Raw genomic sequence first — 21,340 nt, forward strand, 5'->3', positions numbered from 1 at the left:
CTGTCTCACTCCTGTGTCTTTGTTTTTTCTTTTTACACACTTGTGCAGTAAAAATGGTTTGCTGATTAGTTCATTGTGATTACTAGGCCTTCAAGAGAGATCTGGTTTTACATTCAAATTGCGATACGTTTCGCTTTCATTGTTGATGAACACAATCACATAAGGTGGACATTTATGGACTTTGGAAGTTTGTCCTGTCTGTGTCAAAGGCCTGTTGTTCTGTACACTCTGCTACATTGTGGAAGGACACCAGGTTGTGTTGTGGCTAATTGTCGCCACCTAGAGAACTAATCACCTTGTCTCTGGATAATGTGTATTACAGAACAGGTGTAATGAATTATGATGCTGTAGATGGCGCCCCAATGCCATACATTATTGACTACCTCAACGGCTCTCGTCCTGGGACAAAGTGATACGTGATATACGTGTTATAAATATTGCACCTTTTTATCAAACGTTGCCCCCTCTCACCTCCAATGGCTCAAACACGAGGAGCCTAGATACTGTATATTGCAATAAGGTGCAACTGCAAACCTACATTACAGCTTAGTCCATTCAATTCAGAGATGGACGAACGGCTCTATTTGAACGGATCTTTTTGGTGAACTTCGGGAATTTGGCTCCCTTATTTGCATACTGCTACCAAATATGGTTTAGAAACTCTGCTGCTACTACTACTACTACTACTACTGCTTTTCGAGCTCCAGACAACGATTATCTGTAGATATGGTAGAAAACGTTATCTGAAGATGGTAATTCCTCACTGCAGGAACAATTGGTCGTGAGGAGAGACTCATTCTGTACGCTACAGTTCCCCAGTGTGTACAAAAATATAAATAATTACAGGCGATCTAATTTCGTCAGGTAAAATGTGTTTGAACTCACATTTCACTGTCTGACATAACGGTAGGCATACTTTTAGGCTGTACATTAGAAATGTGTTCTTTTTCGTGGTCTTTATTTGACTGTTCTCAAGGTAATTTACTCAAATTCGTATATGCAGATTTTAATCATGGACCATCTATACCCGGGTTGCATCCAGTTAATCAGACCAACATCACATGCGCACTAGCACTCAGTGTGCACAGGAAGCAGCTATGAAGATGTCATCCAAAAACATGGTAGACATTGGATGAATATAGAATGTTAATATCTTCCACTGTGAGTGATGGGGAAAAACTCGGCCTCATTCAATGGATGTTTTGTGCACAAACGTGATGACTAATGTGTCTTATTAGGAATGTTCAAATCTGACTTCTCTATGTCGCCGTCTATAGAAATGTTATTTCTGGGCCGCAGTACCAATGCAAAACTGTAGGAGCAGTCGAAACCGTGCTTCAACACCGGAACCCTGGCCCCTTGATTTTGCCCAGTGCTAACCTGCACACCTGACCGAGATTATATTCGGTTACAATTTTGTATCAGACAATTAAAATCGTTGAAATAGTTGATTTGACAGAGGCTTTAACATAAATCCAACGGCACGTTTTGACAATCAAAACAACTTGTTCAAGTGTGTTTGACTGACTGTCTGTGTAGAGTGCCAACTCCACGTAAATGACGCAGATCGTGGCAAGGGTTCGAATGTCACATTCACACCCCCCACCCCTTTGAAATGTTGAATTATATTTGTGTTAGTGTGTTGAGAAGTGCAGCCAACATGTTGTAAATTAAGATTACGAATACATTTAATGAGGTGCTTTTTGTTGGGAGTCCCTCATGCAAACCGACACATAGGTTACTGGCACTGCTACATAAATCATCGTTGTTACTATAGGCGACGTTACATAAATGTGTAAGCTACACTTACATGTACAACCTTTTATCTGTATTATTATAATCATCCACTTCGTCGCATATGCGTTGCTTCAATCGAGCGTCGTGTCCCTGCAGTGAACAGTGTTATCCTTAACAAAAAAATCTTGACGCAATGGTGGCTCGAACCCAAAGTTAATGTGCACAGTTTTTTTTAGATGTACGATCAATTTAAATGTTGAATAGACCTCCTTTATCTTTTTTTTTTTCTTCGTAAAAGCACACAGCATCCGCCTTTGTCGGCCTTCCGCATATGCTTTGAAAGGTGGCCTTGCTTACAGCGGTGTTTGTCAAACTATGAAATAACACGTGGAATCCTGTAGTAACCAAAAAAAGTGTAGGTGATATCAGAGATCAGCATGTGGGAGAGGTCAGAGATGACAGACCAGTTTCCTACTAGTAGTTACGAGTTGGAAGGGCATTCAAGTGGATTTTTCCTAGTCATATGGTATGTGGTAAATAGCACATTCCCACTTGGTTAGGAACACAGCATAATGTTTACAAGTGTAACCAATGCGAAATGGCTATCTAGTTAGCGGTGGTGTGCGCTAATAGCGCTTCAATCGGTGACGTCACTTGCTCTGAGACCTTGAAGTAGTGGTTCCCCGCTGTAACGATGCTTCGTGGGTGACTGTTGTTGATGTGTGCAGAGTGTCCCTGGTTCGCGCCCGGGTATGGGTGAGGGGACAGACGTAAAGTTATGCTGTTACATTGGTGCCGTGACCCGGATCACCGGTTGCTGCGGAAAAGGAGGAGGTCAATAGGGGGGTGAGTGTAACCGATGCAAAACTGCACCAATGTAACAGTATAACTTTACTCCGTCCCCTCGCCCATATCCGGGCTCGAACCAGGGACCCTCTGCACACATCAATAACTGACACCCACGAAGCATCGTTACCGATCACTCCACAAAAGCCACGGCCCTTGCAGAGCAAGGGGAACCACTACTTCAAGGTCTCAAAGCGAGTGATGTCACCGATTGAAACGCTATTAGCGCGCACCACCGCTAACTAGATAGCCATTTCACATCGGTTACACAAGTATGGCCCTGGAATGCCCAATAATACTTCATGCCGTATTCACTTCATGTCGGGAACCCGTAAATACCACCTTCCTACTTGGAAAAATGCATGAGAACACCCCTCCAACTCATTATTATGACTAAGAAACTCTGGTATGACTTCTGGACCCAGATCGTTACCACATGCAAACAATACAATATACTGCAAGAAGCCCCTGGAGTGACGCCATGCCTGCTATGATTAGTTGAGATTTCACAACGCAGTGGACCGCTCACATCCCTTGACCCCCCCCCCCCCCCCCCCCCCAACCCATGTCACTAAGTCAGTCTGCAGCAATGCACAGAACAATGTGGATATTCGGAACTTCTTCCGAAAGTGGCAAAGCAAACGGAGCAGGTTTAGCAGATTGAGGCAGCATTGAATGAGGTGGAGAGGGCAGAACAGCCAGAAAGTCAAAGTGCAGCAAAAGAGTTAGCTACCACTAACCCTGCACAAACCTGTGGCTAACTAGTTAGTCTCCCTCAGCATAAGGGTTGGCCAATACTAATAGACCCAAGAATAACAAAGCACCCTTTACTTGCTCAAACAGCTGACCAATCAGCCTGTTACCAATCCAAAATTGTGTTTGACCAGATGCAATGCTATTTCACAGTAATCAAATTACTTAAAACATTTTTTTGCTTTGGTACTATTTTCGCAAGTTTGTGTTAAAATTTCACAACTCTTAGTACAAAATTCAAAACAGATCACCAAAAAGGCTTTTTTTTCTTCAAAACTTTAAGCACCTTTTGAATTGTCTAAGTACAACACACAATCAAACAGTAACTTTTTCACCAAACCTATTCAGTGTTTCATCTAAAAATACATTTCTTATTAAGTCATTGCCTGTCACAATGCAATGCTCACAATTCTGTTCACATGATTCTCTTCTCATTTGTTTAAATACATTTGACCATCACTTAATCCAACCACTTAATGGTTAATAACTTAACCTTTTGGTAAACCTACAGATGTTAAACTGATCGGTCTACTATATATGGATTTTGAGAACTACAGAAATAAAACGTGTGTTTGTAAAGTTGAAACATGTATGATACATGTTAACCATACATAATGACATTATTGCTAATTGATTTCACATAGTGGTAACCACAATTAGTCACTATAAAATGGTGTGTGTGTGAACACTTGCAATTTCTTTCAACATTGAGCAGGATAGACGGCGAGTGAGAGGAAGAAATCAAAGACCTTGTGGACAAGGGCCCTGTCAGAGAGGTGGGCATGGGCCCCGTCAGAGAAATGGGCCCCATCAGAGGTCAAAGAGGTGGGCATGGGCCCCATCAAAGAGATCAAAGAGGTGGGCATGGGCCCCATCAAAGAGGTGGACATCAGAGAGAGGGACGCAGACTGCAGGGAACTGTTGTGTCTAAGGAAGTCTGGGCCATCGTCGTTGACCATGTGGTAAACTGAGGCCTTACCATGGCAGAGGCTGCCAGATTACTTCACCACAATCTGAAACGATCAACTGTCAATTCGATCATGAGAACATTTCGGCAAGAAAACTGGTAATTATGAGGATTCTGTGTTATGCACTATAGCACGTTACCATATATGTGATTGAATATTATCTGCTGTTGGCTTGTGTGGATGTATGTAGGTGTTATGCAACATAGCTGACTTGAAACATTGTTAACAGTTTCAGGGCCATGGGCCTTTCTCATGATGGAAAAATACAGAATAACATAAAAACAGACACATACAGAACGTAGTGTAGCAAACCACATACTGTTTTTGTTAGAACTCAAACTTAACAATAACAGAAACCAGATATGTGATAACGGTATCTAGGGAATGAGCGCATAGATACTCGACACAGCAAGTTACATCTATCAACTGGAGTGCCCGGGGGCTGGTACCAGCTCGTACCAGCTCAACAATAGGCTGGGTGAGTTTAAACCACGCCCAGTCTCTACTCTGACAGGCCGGCTCGGAAGCAGGAACTACTACTGTCATCAGGGTATATTATAATATCTTTGTCAGGAACAAGTCAGTTCTCTGTTTGCCCTGCGAGGTGGGACAGAGAGCCCGTATATACGAAAATTGCATTTACCACTTATTGCTTAGCTAATAAAAAATACATAGTATACAATCGGTGACTCATTGTCATATTTATCCTGATACCAGATTCGAATTGACGCAAATCTAACATAAGTCTGCAGGATATGCACTATGCTTTACCATTACATTTACAGTAAATTACATATGGTAATGCATGTAAATTCACAACACATTTTACAATATTCATACATTATGATCTATTGAAAGTATACTCTGTTCTACACTCAGAATTGATAGAAGACCCCATGGTGGTGGCCATGTGCCGACCGACCAGCAGTGGTGGAAATGGTGAGGGCCAGGAATAACATTTGTCTGTCCGAAATAAAGCAGGCCATTGAGGAGAACGATGACACCTTTGCCAATGTGGCATCCACCAGCCTACCAACAATCACCTGCCTTTTGAAGAGGCACCAGGTATCTATGAAACACATTTACTTGGTGGGGGAAACATCTCCATGTGCACCGCTATTTCTGAAGACGGTGTGGTAGGACGTAGGGCATTACTTGGATCCTGCAACGCTGCACACCTCATTGTGTTTCTCAATGAAATTGAGCAAGCCTGTCAAAGGTGACGGGGTCACCTATGTCATCGTGTGGTCCCATCCCCGATTCGTGACCCTATACCTGCTCCGATACTCTCCTTTCAGCATGGAGATGGAAGGTGTACGATCGCCATCCTCATGAGTGTGCCACCTTCCTTATGGCCATGGATGAGGCATGCGATGACTTCAATGAAGATTAGATTTGCCATGCCAAAAGGTTTGATTTCATCACTACTTGTATTTGTGAGAAGTATTGACATGTTGAATGCACCGAGCTGTCTGTTTAAACTACTAAGACACAGCTCAGATTTTAATTTAGATTTTTTTTATTTCACCTTTATTTAACCAGGTAGGCCAGTTGAAAACAAGTTCTAATTTACAACTGCGACCTGGCCAAGATAAAGCAAAGCAGTGCGACAAAAACAACACAGTTACACATAAACAAATGTACAGTCAATAACACAATAGAAATAAATAGAAAAATCTATGTACAGTGTGTGCAAATGTAGAAGAGTAGGGAATAAGGCAATAAATAGGCAAAATAATTACAATTTAGTATTAACACTGGAGTGATAGATGTGCAGATGATGATGTGCAAGTAGATACTGGGCTGCAAAAGAGCAAGAGGGTAAGTAATAATATGGGGATGAGGTAGTCGGGTGTACTATTTACAGATCGGGTGTACTATTTACAGATTGGCTGTGTACAGGTACAGTGATCTGTAATCTTCTCTGACAGCTGATGCTTAAAGTTAGAGAGGGAGATATAAGACTCCAGCTTGAGTGATTTTTGCAATTCGCTCCAGTCATTGGCAGCAGAGAACTGTAAGGAAAGGCGTACCCATGATACTAATGCATACCCCACAAGACATGCCCCCAGAGATCTCTTCATAGTCCCGAAGTCCAGAACAGATTATGGGAGGCGCACAGTACTACATAGAGCTAGGACTACATGGAACTCTATTCCATATCAAGTAACTCATGCAAGCAGAGAAATCAGATTTTAAAAAACAGATACAAATACACATTATGGAACAGCAGGGACTGTGAAGAGACAGGCACAGACACACACACGATAACATACGCACTATACACACACGTATACATAGATTTTTTGTTGTAGATATGTGGTAGTAGAGTAGTGGCCTGAGGGTACACACTTAATGCGTTGTAAAATCTTTTTTGTTGTATTGTGTATAACTGCCTTAATTTTTCTAGACCCAAGGAAGAGTAATGGGGATTCATAATAAATACAAAATAGGCTAGCGTAAGCGCTCAGCATCCTTACGCTATTGGGTGTCAGTCAGAGTTATTTAACAGTACTTTTAGTAAATGGGCAAGCTAAGGATGTTGATTTAAATCATAATATTAGGAAAAGTGTTTATTTCCAGCGAGTGTATTTGATGGGTTTCGTTTCTGTAAATAGATGGTTGGCTAGCCAGCTGAGACCGAAAAGTTGAGAGAATGTTTTTCTGACTGAAGCACATATCTTCTGACAGTGACACAGTGCCCCCCTGTGGACTGAAGCTGAACTTTACTACATTATATTAAACCCTGTTTAAATTAGCAATGTTGAGGTGGTAGAACTGACTGATATTCTATGTAACTATTTGTAAAAAACTGCCCATTCTGAAATTGGAGAAACAATTTAATTGTAGCTATGTAGATTTTTATCTGTCATGTTTGGAGTTGTGTTGCGCTGTTATGCGGACACTTGCATTTTTCTTTACAGTTGAGTTGCCATGGTCGTGTCCGTATACAGTAACTTTAAAGAGCAACTGCCCTTAAAAACCAACTTCTCATTTAGAAAACAGCCTATGTGGGATCAATATGAGTCAGAAACATTTATTCTACTGTCAAAATTGACTACAAAGTTTTGATTGGATAATTTTGGTTGTAAAGTCAGTCTCCTCCAAAACTGAGTTTTGTGACTTATTGTCATGGCTGCATCACAACATAAATTAAGGTTGGGTTTGTTTCAATCTTGCCCACATGCTCACAGCTGGCAACACACAAGTAATCATCAATATGGAGTGCAGGTGCACATGACCCGATTGTAATGCCTGTGGTGGTTAGGGGCTAGTTAGGGACCATGGATAAATTACACAATGCACATGGGACAATATGTTAAAATTCCAATACCTATTAGATGCGAAAAGCAATGAGCAAAGTGATGATGCTGTTTGTATGTGGCTGTTATGAAATCCAACTGTGTGTGCAGGTTATCAGGGGTGTATTCATTCTGCCGATTCTGTTGAAAAACATTCCTTAAAACCCCCTAGAGTCTTTTGACACACCGGTGGGGTAATATAAGTAACATAATAAGAAAATCCCCATCAAAATCCATCAGTTTAAGCTAGAGATATGTTTTTTTTTGTGTGGGCTGCGTCTCAATCCACCCTACTGGACCCTATTGGACTCATCTGAAGTCGGTACCGTCGATGTGTCAACTTCTATTTGTAGCGTCCAAACCGTTTGGGCTAATGTGACCCCACTGTGGAAAGGGGAGATTCTCTGTTTTGCTCTACGACCCCCACAAGTGTCACAGGACTCGTCTGAAGGTAACCGGTACCATTTAAAAAATAATATGGCAATATGGAGGTAGTTTTATGCTTAAAAATTAAATATATAAATTGTATATACAGTACCAGTCAAAGGTTTGGACACACCTACTAATTTTTCTTTATTTTTACTATTTTCTACATTGTAGAATAATTGTGAAGACATCAAAACTATGAAGTAACACATATGGTATCATGTAGTAACCAAAAACAAGTGTTAAACAAACCTAAATATATTTTTGATTTTTGATTTTTTAAAGTAGCCACCTTTTGCCTTGATGACAGTTTTGCACACTCTTGGCATTCTCTCAACCAGGTTCACCTGGAATGCTTTTCCAACAGTCTTGAGGTGTGTTTTGGGTTATTGTCCTGTTGAAAAACAAATTATAGTCCCACTAAGCACAAACCAGATGGAATGGCATGTCACTGCAGAATGCTGTGCTAGTTAAGTGTGCCTTGAATTCTAAATAAATCACAGACACTGTCACCAGCAAAGCAGCATAACATTACCACCTCCATGCTTCACGGTGGGAAATACACATGCGGAGATCATCCATTCACCTACTCTACGTCTCACAAAGACACTGCGGTTGGAACCAAAAATCTCAGATTTGGACCAAAGGACAGATTTCCACCGGTCTAATGTCCATTGCTCGTGTTTCTTGGCCCAAGCAAGTCTCTTCTTATTGGTGTCCTTTAGTAGTGCAGTAATTATACCATGAAGGCCTGATTCTCCTCTGAACAGTTGATGTTGAGATGTGTCTGTTACTTGAACTCTGTGAAGCATTTATTTGGGTTGCAATTTCTTTGGCTGGTAACTCTAATGAACTTATCCTCTGCAGCAGAGGTAATTCTGGGTCTACCTTTCCTGTGGCGGTCCTTATGAGAGCCAGTTTCATCATAGCGCTGGATGGTTTTTGCAACTGCACCTGAATAAACTTTAAAAGTTCTTGACTGACCTTCATGTCTTAAAGTAATGATGGACTGTCGTTTCTCTTTGCTTATTTGAGCTGTTCTTGCCATAATATGGACTTGGTATTTTACCAAATGTGGCTATCTTCTGTATACCACCCCTACCTTGTCACAACACAAAGGATAGGCTCAAACACATTAAGGAAAGAAATTCCACAAATTAACATTTAACAAGGCACACCTGTTAATTGAAATGCATTCCAGGTGACTACCCCATGAAGCTGATTGAGAGAATGCCAAGAGTGTGCAAAGCTGTCATCAAGGCAAAGGGTGACTGCTTTGAATCATCTCAAATATAAAATATATTTTGGTTTGTTTAAGGGCTATTTGACAAAGGAGAGTGATGGAGTGCTGCATCAGATGACTTGGCCTCCACAGTCACCTGACCTCAACCCAATTGAGATGGTTTGGGATGAGTTGGACCGCAGAGTGAAGGAAAAGCAGCCAACAAGTGCTCAGCATATGTGGGAACTCCTTCAAAAAGCATTCCTCATGAAACTGGTTGAGAGAATGCGAAGTGTGCAAAGCTGTCATCAAGGTAAAGGGTGGTGTACGGAGTTTCCTCCTGGTGCAGCTGGCTTCCAAGGTTAAGCAGCCGTTGTGTCAAGAAGCAGTGCGGCTTGGCTGGGTTGTGTTTCAGTAGCGATGGGACAAGATTGTAAGTACAGTCGTGGCCAAAAGTTTTGAGAATGACACATATTAATTTCCACAAAGTTTGCTGCTTCAGTGACTTTAGATATTTTTGTTACTATGGAATACTGAAGTATAATTACAAGCATTACATAAGTGTCAAAGGCTTTTATTGACAATTACATGAAGTTGATGCGAAGAGTCAATATTTGCAGTGTTGACCCTTCTTTTTCCAGACCTCTGCAATCCTCCCTGGCATGCTGTCAATAAACTTCTGGGCCACATCCTGACTGATGCCCATTCTTGCATAATCAATGCTTGGAGTTTGTCCAAATTTGTGGGTTTTTGTTTGTCCACCCGCCTCTTGAGGATCGACCACAAGTTCTCAATAGGATTAAGGTCTGGGGAGTTTCTTGGCTATGGACCGAAAATATCGATGTAGCGCTGATGGTAGCGCTCACCTTGTCTTCTCCGGACAAGCTTTTTTCTGGATGCCCCAAACAATCGGAAAGAGGATTCATCAGAGAAAATGACTTTACCCCAGTCCTCAGCAGTCCAATCGCTGTACCTTTTGCAGAATATCAGTCTGTCCCTGATGTTTTTCCTGGAGAGAAGTGGCTTCTTTGCTGCCCTTCTTGACACCAGGCCATCCTCCAAAAGTCCTCGCCTCACTGTGCGTGCAGATGCACTCACACCTGCCTGCTGCTATTCCTGAGCAAGCTCTGTACTGGTGGTGCCCAGATCCCACAGCTGAATCAACTTTAGGAGACAGTCCTGACGCTTGTTGGACTTTCTTGGGCGCCCTGAAGCCTTCTTCACAACAATTGAACCGCTCTCCTTGTGTTCATCGGATCTTGATGATCCGATGAATGGTTGATTTAGGTGCAATCTTACTGGCAGCAATATCCTTGCCTGTGAAGCCCTTTTTGTGCAAAGCAATGACCTGTGTTAATGAGAGAATCACTGACATGATGTCAGCTGGTCCTTTTGTGGCAGGGCTGAAATGCGTTGGAAATGTTTTTGGGGGATTCAGTTCATTTGCATGGCAAAGAGGGACTTTGCAATTAATTGCAATTCAGCTGATCACTCTTCATAACATTCAGGAGTATATGCAAATTGCCATCATACAAACTGAGGCAGCGGATTTTGTGAAAATGAATATTTGTGTCATTCTCAAAACTTTTGGCCATGACTGTACCAATTGGATACCACGAAATTGGGGAGAAAAAGGGCTAAAAATATATAAATAAAAAAAAAATTATATTATAAAATAAAATAAAATGGTTATTGTGTTCCTACCGAGCTCTTAGCACTTGTCGTGAACACTCCATGGGAGAACCTCAATTGCATACTCTTTGGGTCCTCTCGCCTCGTTCTCAAAACCCATTGGAGGAGAAGGTTTGAGAACTAGGCGAGAAGAGAGAGACGACGCGAGGAAAATGCCATTGAGATCCTTCCCATTTCGTTCCTCCGAGGTAGATAAGTTTTGTTCCCTCCGATCACTCCGGGTCCGACATGATATGAACGCAGCATCAACTGCCACACAAGTAGGCTATTCCAAAACAGGAAGTCATATTATTTATCTGAATACCTGACTGCACCTGCATGCTCATACCAATGTCGTCCACGGGGACCTATTAATTAATGGACAGGTAGCCTACCTTTTGACTTTGAAGAAGACAAGGATGAAGCGCTTCAGTTCATCAAAATTTGTATCTTTTCTGACGACAGGTAAGGTGACAGTAGAGCTGAAATATCTCAGCGCTAGGGAGAAGAAATAAATGAATTCAGCTGCGAGGGTGACATGTGTCAGACCTTAGCGGCACTATTTGATATGTTACATAGATGGACTTTAAAAAAATATGTGAAGCGTACTGTACAGAAAATGTGCTTATGGTTATGTTCAATGCATGCTTCTGTTGCTCTTTCCTTGTTCAGTGCATGAAGTATAAAAACATATTTCCATTGTTATCATAATTTTATGAATTGTTGATCAAGTAAAAAAAGTAAATGGTTTTTATTTGACTCAGTCAGTCCAATTGTTTTGTGGGTGGCATTTTTCAGCTAAACCCTGTAATTTACAGTAGGCCTATGTGGGAAGTCCCAGTTCTCTTTGCATGGGGTGGATTAGTTTTGTGTACATTAGGCTAGTATACTTTTTGTGAAAATGGTATGCCTACCACACCATAATCTACCCTAAATTATAACTCTGTGTGTTACTGTTTTCAGACAGAACCCCCCATCCAGAGAACATCCACATCTCTTCACTACCTCCCAGTATTCCTACAGACCAGGAGCCAACGCATGGAGAAGGTAATGGAGCCATAGAATTCGAACAGTATAAAGTGTATTCTATGGTAGGAGCAGCAGAGAAGAAACCGCTTCATTTCTGTGACATTGACTTGTTGTGTCAATGGCAGTCCATTTGAAGTCAGGTTGCACAGAGGTTGGTTTGTCATGCACACACATCTCAGAAACCATACTGTGTAAGTAGGCTACATGTTACAGAAAATAAACTTGCTTTGCTTGCTTACAGTCTGGTTTTTGAGATATACAGTACCAGTCAAAAGGTTGGACACACCTACTCATTCAAGGGTTTTTACTTTATTTTTTACTATTTTCTACGTTGTAGAATAATAGTGAAGACATCAAAACTATGAAATAACACATGTCTTAACCAAAAAAGTGTTAAACAAATCCAAATATATTTTAAATTTGAGATTCTTCAAAGTAGCCACCCTTTGCCTTGATGAAAGCTCTGTACATTTTTGGCATTCTTCCAACAAGCATCATGAGGTAGTTATCTGGAATACATTTCAATTAACAGTTGTGCCTTGTTAAATGTTAATTTGTGTAATTTCTTTCCTTCTTAATGCGTTTGAGTCAATTGGTTGTGTTGTGACAAGGTAGGGATGATATACAGAATATAGCCATATTTGGTAAAAGACCAAGTCCATATTATGGCAAGAACAGCTAAAATAAGCAAAGAGAAACGACAGTCCATCATTACTTTAAGACATGAAGGTCTGTAAAATTTCAAGAACTTTGAACGTTTCTTCAAGTGCAGTTGCAAAAACCATCAAGGGCTGTGATGAAACTGGATCTCATGAGGACCACCACAGGAAAGGAAGACCCAGAGTTACCTCTGCTGCAGAGCGTAAGTTCATTAGAGTTAATTGCACCTCAGATTGCAGCACAAATAAATGCTTCACAGAGTTCAAGTAACAGACACATGAGTCAGGCCTTCATGGTCGAATTGCTGCAAAGAGACCACTACTAAAGGACACCAATAAGAAGAGACTTGCTTGGGCCAAGAAGGAGGAGGTGTGGGGGTGCTTTGCTGGTGCCAATGTCTGTGATTTATTTTGAATTCAAGGCACACTTAACCAGTATGGCTACCACAGCATTCTGCAGCGATACGCATTCCATCTGGTTTGCACTTAGTGGGACTACCATTTGTTTTTCAACAGGACAATGACTCAAAACATATCAAGGCTGTGTAAGGGCTATTTGACCAAGGAGAGTGTGGAGTGCTGCATCAGATGACCTGGCCTCCACAGTCACCCAACCTCAACATAATTGAGATAGTTTGGGATAAGTTTGTCCGCAGAGTGAAAGAAAAGCAACCAACAAGTGCTCAGCATATGTGGGAACTCCTTCAAGACTGTTGGAAAAGCATTCCTTATGAAGCTGGTTGAGAGAATGCAAAGGGTGGCTACTTTTGAAGAATCTAAAATATATTTTGGTTGGTTTTAACACTTATTTGGTTACTACATGATTCCATATGTGTTATTTCATAGTTTTGATGTCTTCACTCTTATTCTACAATGTAAAAAATAAAGAAAAACCCATGAATGAGTAGGTGTGTCCAAACCTTTGACTGGTACTGTATATCACACAGCAAGCAAACGTTTGAGTTGTGTCCTTTGGACTGCCACTGAAACAGCCAGTCAAAGTTGAGTGTTGTTATAAAAGTACTTTCTTGCTGCTGGCTCAAGTAACTTTCAGATCGGCTTGTGCTTTTCAATGTTGCACGGTGTTTGTTCTTGCAATCAAATCTATATGACTGGATTATATTTATTGCAATCAGCATGGTTGGATTTCAGCCATGATACAGTTTTACTATAGGCACCACTGAGTTCATACTTGCCTGCTCAGCTGTACTGACAGGAAGGGACCAAATGTAATACTTCCTTGATGATATTACTGCGCTGTAAAAGTTGCAGTTGTAAAACAAAATTGTGCACGTTCTTGTGACCTGATGTAATAGCCTGAACTGGTTGGACTGAGTTGTTCAGCTATGTTAATGAGGGTGTCTCTTATTTCAGGAGACATGGCACAAGGGAAAGCAGTTGAGACCACACAGACACAGCGAGGAGCCCCCTCTGTCTTTCCAGAGGGCCAGAATGGGGGAACTGATGTATCTAGTACCTATTTTCACCATAAGGTCCCCATTCCAGATGATGACAGTCAGGTATGAGAGAGAAAGGTCTCAGACTGCCTCTCTCAGAATCCCAATCGTACTATGATTTGCTGGTCTGTTCACAGTGAATAGACTTGGCTTACTTGATTTTGATGTATTACTTTTAGCTCATAGTGGAGCAAAGGGCATCAGAATATATACTTTACATTTTGAAAATGTTGTTTTGGAGCAATAAATGTTTAAACCCTTATTCCTCCCTCCTGGTTTAGATGTGGTTCAGTTTCCGTAAGCTATGGGCCTTCACAGGACCTGGGTTCCTGATGAGCATCGCCTACCTAGACCCAGGAAATATAGAGTCAGACCTGCAGTCAGGTGCTAAAGCAGGATTCAAGGTACATGAAGGTTCAACGTTCTATTCAAACCCAAAAGGCTAGTTTCCCAGACCAGATTAAGCATTATTCCTGGACTAAAAAGCAAGCTCAATGGAAAATCTCTCTTCAAAAAGTGCAATTTACACTAGGCAAATTTAAATTAATTTAATAAAGCCTTTATTTTATTTTTTATTTTATTTAACCTTTTATTTAACTAGGCAAGTAAGTTAAGAACAAATTCTTAGTTATAATGACAGCCTACCAAAAGGCCTACTGCGGGGATGGGGGCCTGGGATAAAAAAAAAAATATATATATATATATAAATATAGGACAAAACACACATCACAACAACAGAGACAAAACTACATAAAGAGAGACATTTTGTTTTTTTTGGGGGGGGGGTTCAGGTCAAGATTATAGCTGACGTATTTGACTAGCTGTTCTGCATAATTTTTGGACAGAGGAGTAGACTTAATCTAGGTCAGGGAAATCTGCCTTTTTAAAGAACAAATTCGGAAAAATGTTGCGTTATGATTAGAAACGTTTGCGTGTGTATCATAGATGGATGACATCTCTGTTCTCCTCCAATGTATCCAGCTGTTGTGGGTTCTTCTGGGAGCCACCATCATTGGTCTGCTGTTGCAGAGGCTGGCAGCCAGACTGGGTGTGGTCACTGGGATGCACCTGGCAGAAGTCTGCAACCGCCAGTACCCCACCGTGAGTCTCCATTTTGTCGCTCACACTCTCTGAGAAACCCAACCAATATTGAATGAACTAAATCAAATTCTGCCACAGCCTTTAATACAGTTGCTCATCATAAATTACTTTTTTTTTTGTACTAGTCTACAACTGTTGCTTTGTATTGGACGTCAAATGTTTCAAAATGTTGTTCAATTCATGTATTTCTCTTCTGCCTAGGTGCCACGCATTGTCCTGTGGTTGATGGTGGAGCTGGCCATCATAGGTTCAGACATGCAGGAGGTCATAGGTTGTGCCATTGCATTCAACCTCCTCTCCTCTGGCAGGTAGATGACAGTACTGGACTATAGCCTATTACAGAATAGGGAGTATAGTGATATTGGTACCCTAAATGATTTGTTACGTTCTGTGTCTACAGGATACCTTTGTGGGGGGGTGTTCTCATCACCATCATTGACACATTTGTGTTCCTCTTCCTGGACAAGTATGGTCTGAGGAAACTTGAGGCCTTTTTTGGGGTCCTTATTACAATCATGGCCATCACCTTTGGATATGAGGTACACAAGGCTTGACTGTCATTTTGATTCTTTTGTGGAGGAATAGGGATTGTGGATGTACCCTGTACATGTACGCTGCCTGCCTTGTAGCAGTGATACCTGTACTCTCTGAGTGGACGAGCATTGTCCCTCTCAGTATGTGATGGTCTAATGTAGATGAAGGTTGTGGTGACCTCTGATCTCTTTTCCTCCCAGTATGTGACTGTGCGTCCGGACCAGGGGGAGCTGCTCAAGGGGATGTTTATGCCGTACTGTGAAGGCTGTGGTCCTGTGCAGCTGGAGCAGGCTGTGGGCATCGTAGGGGCTGTCATAATGCCCCACAACATCTACCTGCACTCTGCCCTCGTCAAGGTAGCCATGGAAGACCACAGTGGCTCTATTTTAGAATCATATTCAATATTTTTCCATTCAATCACAATTACACTATCACTGTTGTATAGTCTTGCAATGTTTTATTCTGTAATAATGATTTTGTGGAGATATTGACAATCAAGAAACTGTTGTAGTGTGTCTGTTGATGATCGTAGAATGGTAGTGATTGTGGAATTCCTTTCTGTCTATAAGTGTGATTCTGTTGGACAATGCTCAGTCTCGACAGATTGATCGTTCCAGCAAGAAGGAGCTCAAGGAGGCCAACAAATACTTCTTCATTGAGTCGACCATTGCACTCTTCCTCTCTTTTCTCATCAACGTATTTGTGGTGGCTGTCTTCGCCGAGGCTGTCTATGGACGAACAAACATTGAAGTGGTGCGTATGTAGCTACTCTGTATGGTACTAAGGAACTAATCGTTGGATTGTACAATACATGAACAATGAGTTGCTGCTAAGCCACTGTTGTTTTTATCATTCTTAACAGCATGTCTCATTGCTCTTCATTTCAGCATGACATCTGTAATGCAACTGGTATTCTTCACCTAGATCTGTTCCCCTTGAACAATGAGACACTGCAGGTGGACATCTACAAAGGCGTAAGGCTGCACTTTCATCCTCAGGCTGAATGCCACCATTTTGTTTTTTCCCCTGTTATTCTAGCTTGGTCCCAGATCTGTTGTGCTGGGTGACAGTATTTGGTAAAACAATTATCATAGCAAATTATACTGAACAAAAATATAAACGCAGCTTGTAAAGTGTTGGTCCCATGTTTTATCAGCTGAAATAAAAGATCCTAGAAATGTTCCATATGCACAAAAAGCTTATTTCTCTCACATTTTGTGCACAAATTTGTTTACATCCCTGGTAGTGAGCATTTCTCCTTTGCCAAGATAATCCAGCCACCTGACCGGTGTGGCATATCATGAAACTGATTAAAGAGCATGATCATTACACAGGTGTACCTTGTGCTGGGGACAATGAAAGGCCACTCTAAAATGTGCAGTTTTGTCACACAACACAATGCCACAGATGTATCAAGTTTTGAGGGAGTGTGCAATTGGCATGCTGACCTCAGGAATGTCCAATGTCATTTTAGAGAATTTGGCAGTATGTCCAACCGGTTTCACAACCGCAGACTAAGTGTAACAACGCCAGCCCAGGACCTCCACATCTGGCTTCTTCACCTGCGGAATTGTTTGAGGAGGTGGGGTGCTGCTGATGAGTATTTATGTCTGTAATAAAGCCCTTTTGTCGGGAAAACTCATTCTGATTGGTTAGGCCTGGCTCCCCAGTGGGTGGACCTGACTCCCAAATGGGTGGGCCTATGCCCAGTCATGTGAAATCCTTATATTAGGGTCTAATAAATGTATTTGAATTGAATGATTTCCTTATATTAACTGTAACTCTGTAAAAATCTTTTGAAGATGTTGCGTTTTATATTTTTGTTCAGTATACCTAGTCTTTTATTACCATACTCCCAGGTCTTGTTTATGACTCTGCTGTTGGGCTAGGTGTTTTCCTGACACAACACCGAATGTTACCCCTATCATTACAGGGAGTGGTTCTGGGCTGTATTTTCGGGCCTGCAGCACTATATATCTGGGCTGTGGGCATCCTGGCAGCAGGTCAGAGTTCAACCATGACCGGGACCTACTCAGGACAGTTTGTCATGGAGGTGTGTGCAAGAACTCATTCATTCATTCAAGGTCAATTGAATTGAGAGATAAGATCGACTTTGAGTCAACCCCTGGATCAATTTGATTTTTAAAAATGTGCTAATTGCTTTAGCTGTCTCTAACTAAAGGACTAAAGGATATCAGTCAGATAGGCTGTGGTGTGTTTGTGATGGTAAGAAGTTAAAACGACAGTGGCCCAGCTCTGTCATCACAAACACACACCAGACAGCATATAAAACCCTACATTAGCTCAATAAAAGTCACAGATCTTGAACCCATTCCGTCCCTACAGGGCTTTTTGAACCTGCGCTGGTCCCGTTTCTCCCGGGTGCTGCTGACCCGCTCCATCGCCATCACGCCCACCCTGCTGGTGGCCATCTTCCAGGACGTCACCCACCTGACGGGCATGAACGACTTCCTGAACGTGCTGCAGAGCATGCAGGTTATTTATTTGTTTCACCTTTTTTAACTGAGTGAGTCAGGTCAGACGGCAGTGCATGCAAATCCGCTAACCTTAACCCTAGTTTAATGTCCACATTCCGGTTCAACCCTAACACACAACCCTAACCATAACCCTAACCCTAGCTTCACATTGACATCCCGGTTCAACCCTAAACCTATCCTCCACCACAACCCTAACCCTAAATCTAATCCTAACTTCATGTCCACACCCCAGGTTGACCCTAACCCCAACCCCAGGCATTTTAACAGAGTAGTTGGCTGGTAATTGAAACATCTATTGGGGATTGTCAACTTCAAGTGGGACCCCTTCTCATGGCTGCTTTCTTTCTCTCCCTATCACAGCTGCCGTTTGCTTTGATTCCCATCCTCACTTTCACCAGTTTATCCTCCCTCATGAGTGAATTTGCCAATGGATTGTAAGTATACCACAATTATAGTGAAAACTATAACATTTGAGCTGCATTACATTTTACGTAACATACGATATGTATGTATATATATATGAGAAGATTACAAGTTTTTTTTTTTATGCTGACTTTTATACTGACTAACTGACTTCTGTTACTATCCATTCTCCTTTCAGATTTTGGAAGATTGGGGGAGGAGTTGTGATCTTGTTGGTGTGTTGTATCAACATGTACTTTGTAGTCATCTATGTGACCTCTCTGAACAGTGTGTGGCTGTACGTGTTGGCTGCTTTTCTCTGCATAGCATATTTGGGATTTGTGGGTTACCTGGTAAGTATTTTTTACATTTGAAATAAATGCTGTTTTCTTTATTTAGCTTTTTGTGTGGTCATGTTTCCATGTCTTTGCGAAGCATACCAAACCAAAAGTGTTATTTAGAGGACCACTTTAATCTTCAACCACTGAGTCAGTTATTAAAGGTCCAATGCAGCTGTTTTTATCTCAACTTCAAATTATTTCTGGGTGCCAAGTAAGTACCTTACCGTGATTGTTTTCAATTGAAATTGTCAAAACTAAGCAAAAATAGCTTCTTAGCAATTTCTCGAGCAAGGATTTTGCCATGACTGTCTGGGAGATGTCTGAGTGGGGAGGGGGAAATGGAAAACTAGCTGTTATTGGGAGAGAGGTTTGGATTTCTTTCTTATTGGTCTATTAACTATTTACCGCCTCGTGAGGTCACCAGGCAGGCCAAAACTCCATCCAACTACAACAGGCTGAAATTTCAGGCATTCTTTTCATACAGCACTTCCCTTTGTAAGTGTAAGAATCATAATTTTCACAGTATTATTCCAACCTTATAGTGTGAAAATATACATCAAACATAGGCAAATCACTTTTTTTTGACTCCACTGGGCCTTTAAACTTTTAACAAACTTTGTGTGAGGACAGTTGTATGTGTAGGAATGCAGTCCTGGCAGTAGAATGATTATACGTTGTACTGGTTCTCTCACACCACTCTCCCCATCTCTCTCTCTCTTCCTCTCTCCCTCTAGACGTGGTTATGTCTGATAGCGCTGGGTGTGTCCTGTCTGGATGTCACCTGCAGGGTCAGGGACGACACCACGGTTCTGATAGAGCAGCAGCCGGAGTTTGACTCTTGAGCATGGTTCCTTCCTGCATGTGTGTTTGTGTGTGAGGCTATGGGAGGAGCCTTGGGATATTTGAAGGTGCTACTGTACAGATTGTAAGCTTTGTTTACAATTTTGAAATGACTAATGTTCTGTAATGATATTTGCCTTTATGACAATTGTTATTTAAGGAATATGCATGAACTAAATAACGTTTATTATGGTACATTTCATTAATTATTTCACTTTTGTATGTATGGAATTTTAAGATAATTGCCATATTAATGATCATACTAGGACTTTGATTTGTGAGGAATTTAGAAAAGGATTGTGAAATGGTACTGTACACTGTAAATGTTGATATATATTTACTCTGAATTAATTACACCCTGAAATTGTTAAAAAACGCAAATAAATGCTCCCATTTTTTTATGTTGTGGTCAATGAGATCTACCATGGAAAAAATGGTTTCATAATGTATGTGTCTAGCATTCCTCAACTCCGCCACAGGGAGACACTGTGGATTCAAACCGAGGGTAATGTTTGAAAAGTACCAGTACTGAAGTCTACAACAACAAACATGGAATGCCATGAACGTTAACATATTGTAAAAATGTATCACTATAGTGTTTTTATCTGTAGGTCCACCATGATGATTTTATTTAACCTCATGTCTTTTATTGCTTCCATATGCAAAATTCTACCCTTCTGTATGCATCAAGTTCCCATTCACAGCTAATGTTGTTGATTTTTGGAATTCTTATGCTGGTATGAACAATTGTGTCATTACATTTCCTGTAGCAATCACTGGTATAAAAGTTAAGCATATTCCAGACTGGAAGGTCTGTGACCTTTTAAGAAAGCGGGCCAGAGCAGACAGACAGGTTTTCTTGACATTGTGGCGGCGGGAACTTTTTCCTGTCATGGCGCCAGCAGCCTTCTGTAAGGAGGGAGAGTCTTCCCACCTCCCCTCTGTGTTTTTGTTTTTCTCAATGAGCCGATCTCTCCCTGTGTAGGGCTCTCTCACAGCCTGTCCAGCAGGCCCCTTTCCTGGAAACATAGCCCAGCAGAGGCCACTAAGGGGCAGAGGAGGGAGGCCAGGGCGGCTTCTTCCAGGAAATCACATGATCCTGGACCTAAAGTCCCAGTCCTACATAAAACCTAAGAAGTGACCAATCTCCATGGTATCAGGATGCTATTGACAATGTTGCACAGTTCTGTAAGTAAGTATTGAGGCAAACATGGGACATGTATGCTATATTTCCTGAGTGATTGGAGATATGTAATATCGTTAATTGCAGTTTTGTAGGAATAGAAACTACAACGTCCACAGTGTTTTATTTATTTTTTATTCTGAACAATGTATTCTCATATCAATATTGTTATATAATTTAATTATTTTTTAAAAGAATTTATTAAGATGAAGTTCAATGGTGAATAGATAATTATCTGCTAATTTTTGTCGTTTTGTACAAAGACTGATGTTTGATGTCATGTGAAACAGGTGAAGGATGGACTGGTAGAAGCTATATTTGCCCCAGGATGCTTTAACCCTATCCTCTGCTGTTGACTAAGATTGGAACTA

The 21,340-nt window shown here is 41.3% G+C and overlaps 1 protein-coding gene across 2 annotated transcripts; it reads left to right on the forward strand.

Moving 5' to 3' along the window:
* Nucleotides 1-9,425: 9,425 nt before the first annotated feature.
* Nucleotides 9,426-20,187, forward strand: LOC110492017 (natural resistance-associated macrophage protein 2). Of its 2 annotated transcripts, none has more exons than XM_090202855.1 (15): nt 9,426-9,567; nt 11,889-11,972; nt 13,988-14,133; nt 14,352-14,474; nt 15,052-15,171; nt 15,373-15,479; nt 15,572-15,710; nt 15,906-16,061; nt 16,300-16,458; nt 16,593-16,679; nt 17,639-17,758; nt 18,052-18,201; nt 18,564-18,637; nt 18,805-18,958; nt 19,681-20,187. In XM_090202855.1, exons 1-15 carry the CDS (start codon nt 9,432-9,434, stop codon nt 19,786-19,788), a joined length of 1,863 nt encoding a protein of 620 aa, XP_090058981.1. In that variant the 5' UTR covers nt 9,426-9,431; the 3' UTR covers nt 19,789-20,187. The 2 variants fall into 2 exon arrangements, with proteins under 2 accessions (XP_090058981.1, XP_021421646.1); XM_021565971.3 differs by lacking the exon at nt 9,426-9,567 and adding an exon at nt 11,104-11,390.
* Nucleotides 20,188-21,340: the final 1,153 nt, after the last annotated feature.

The sequence above is a fragment of the Oncorhynchus mykiss genome, chromosome 16, assembly GCF_057628025.1.
Source record: "Oncorhynchus mykiss isolate SJ-2025 chromosome 16, ASM5762802v1, whole genome shotgun sequence".
Classification (NCBI taxonomy): Eukaryota; Metazoa; Chordata; class Actinopteri; order Salmoniformes; family Salmonidae; genus Oncorhynchus; species Oncorhynchus mykiss.

Excerpts from the sequence above, each read along its gene's own strand:
- LOC110492017 (XM_090202855.1), top strand. The coding sequence starts at position 9,432 with ATGGTTTGGGATGAGTTGGACCGCAGAGTGAAGGAAAAGCAGCCAACA. Across the intron at positions 14,134-14,351 it reads TTCCAGATGATGACAGTCAG|ATGTGGTTCAGTTTCCGTAA; the intron begins GTATGAGAGAGA and ends CTCCTGGTTTAG. Across the intron at positions 15,172-15,372 it reads GCAACCGCCAGTACCCCACC|GTGCCACGCATTGTCCTGTG; the intron begins GTGAGTCTCCAT and ends TCTTCTGCCTAG.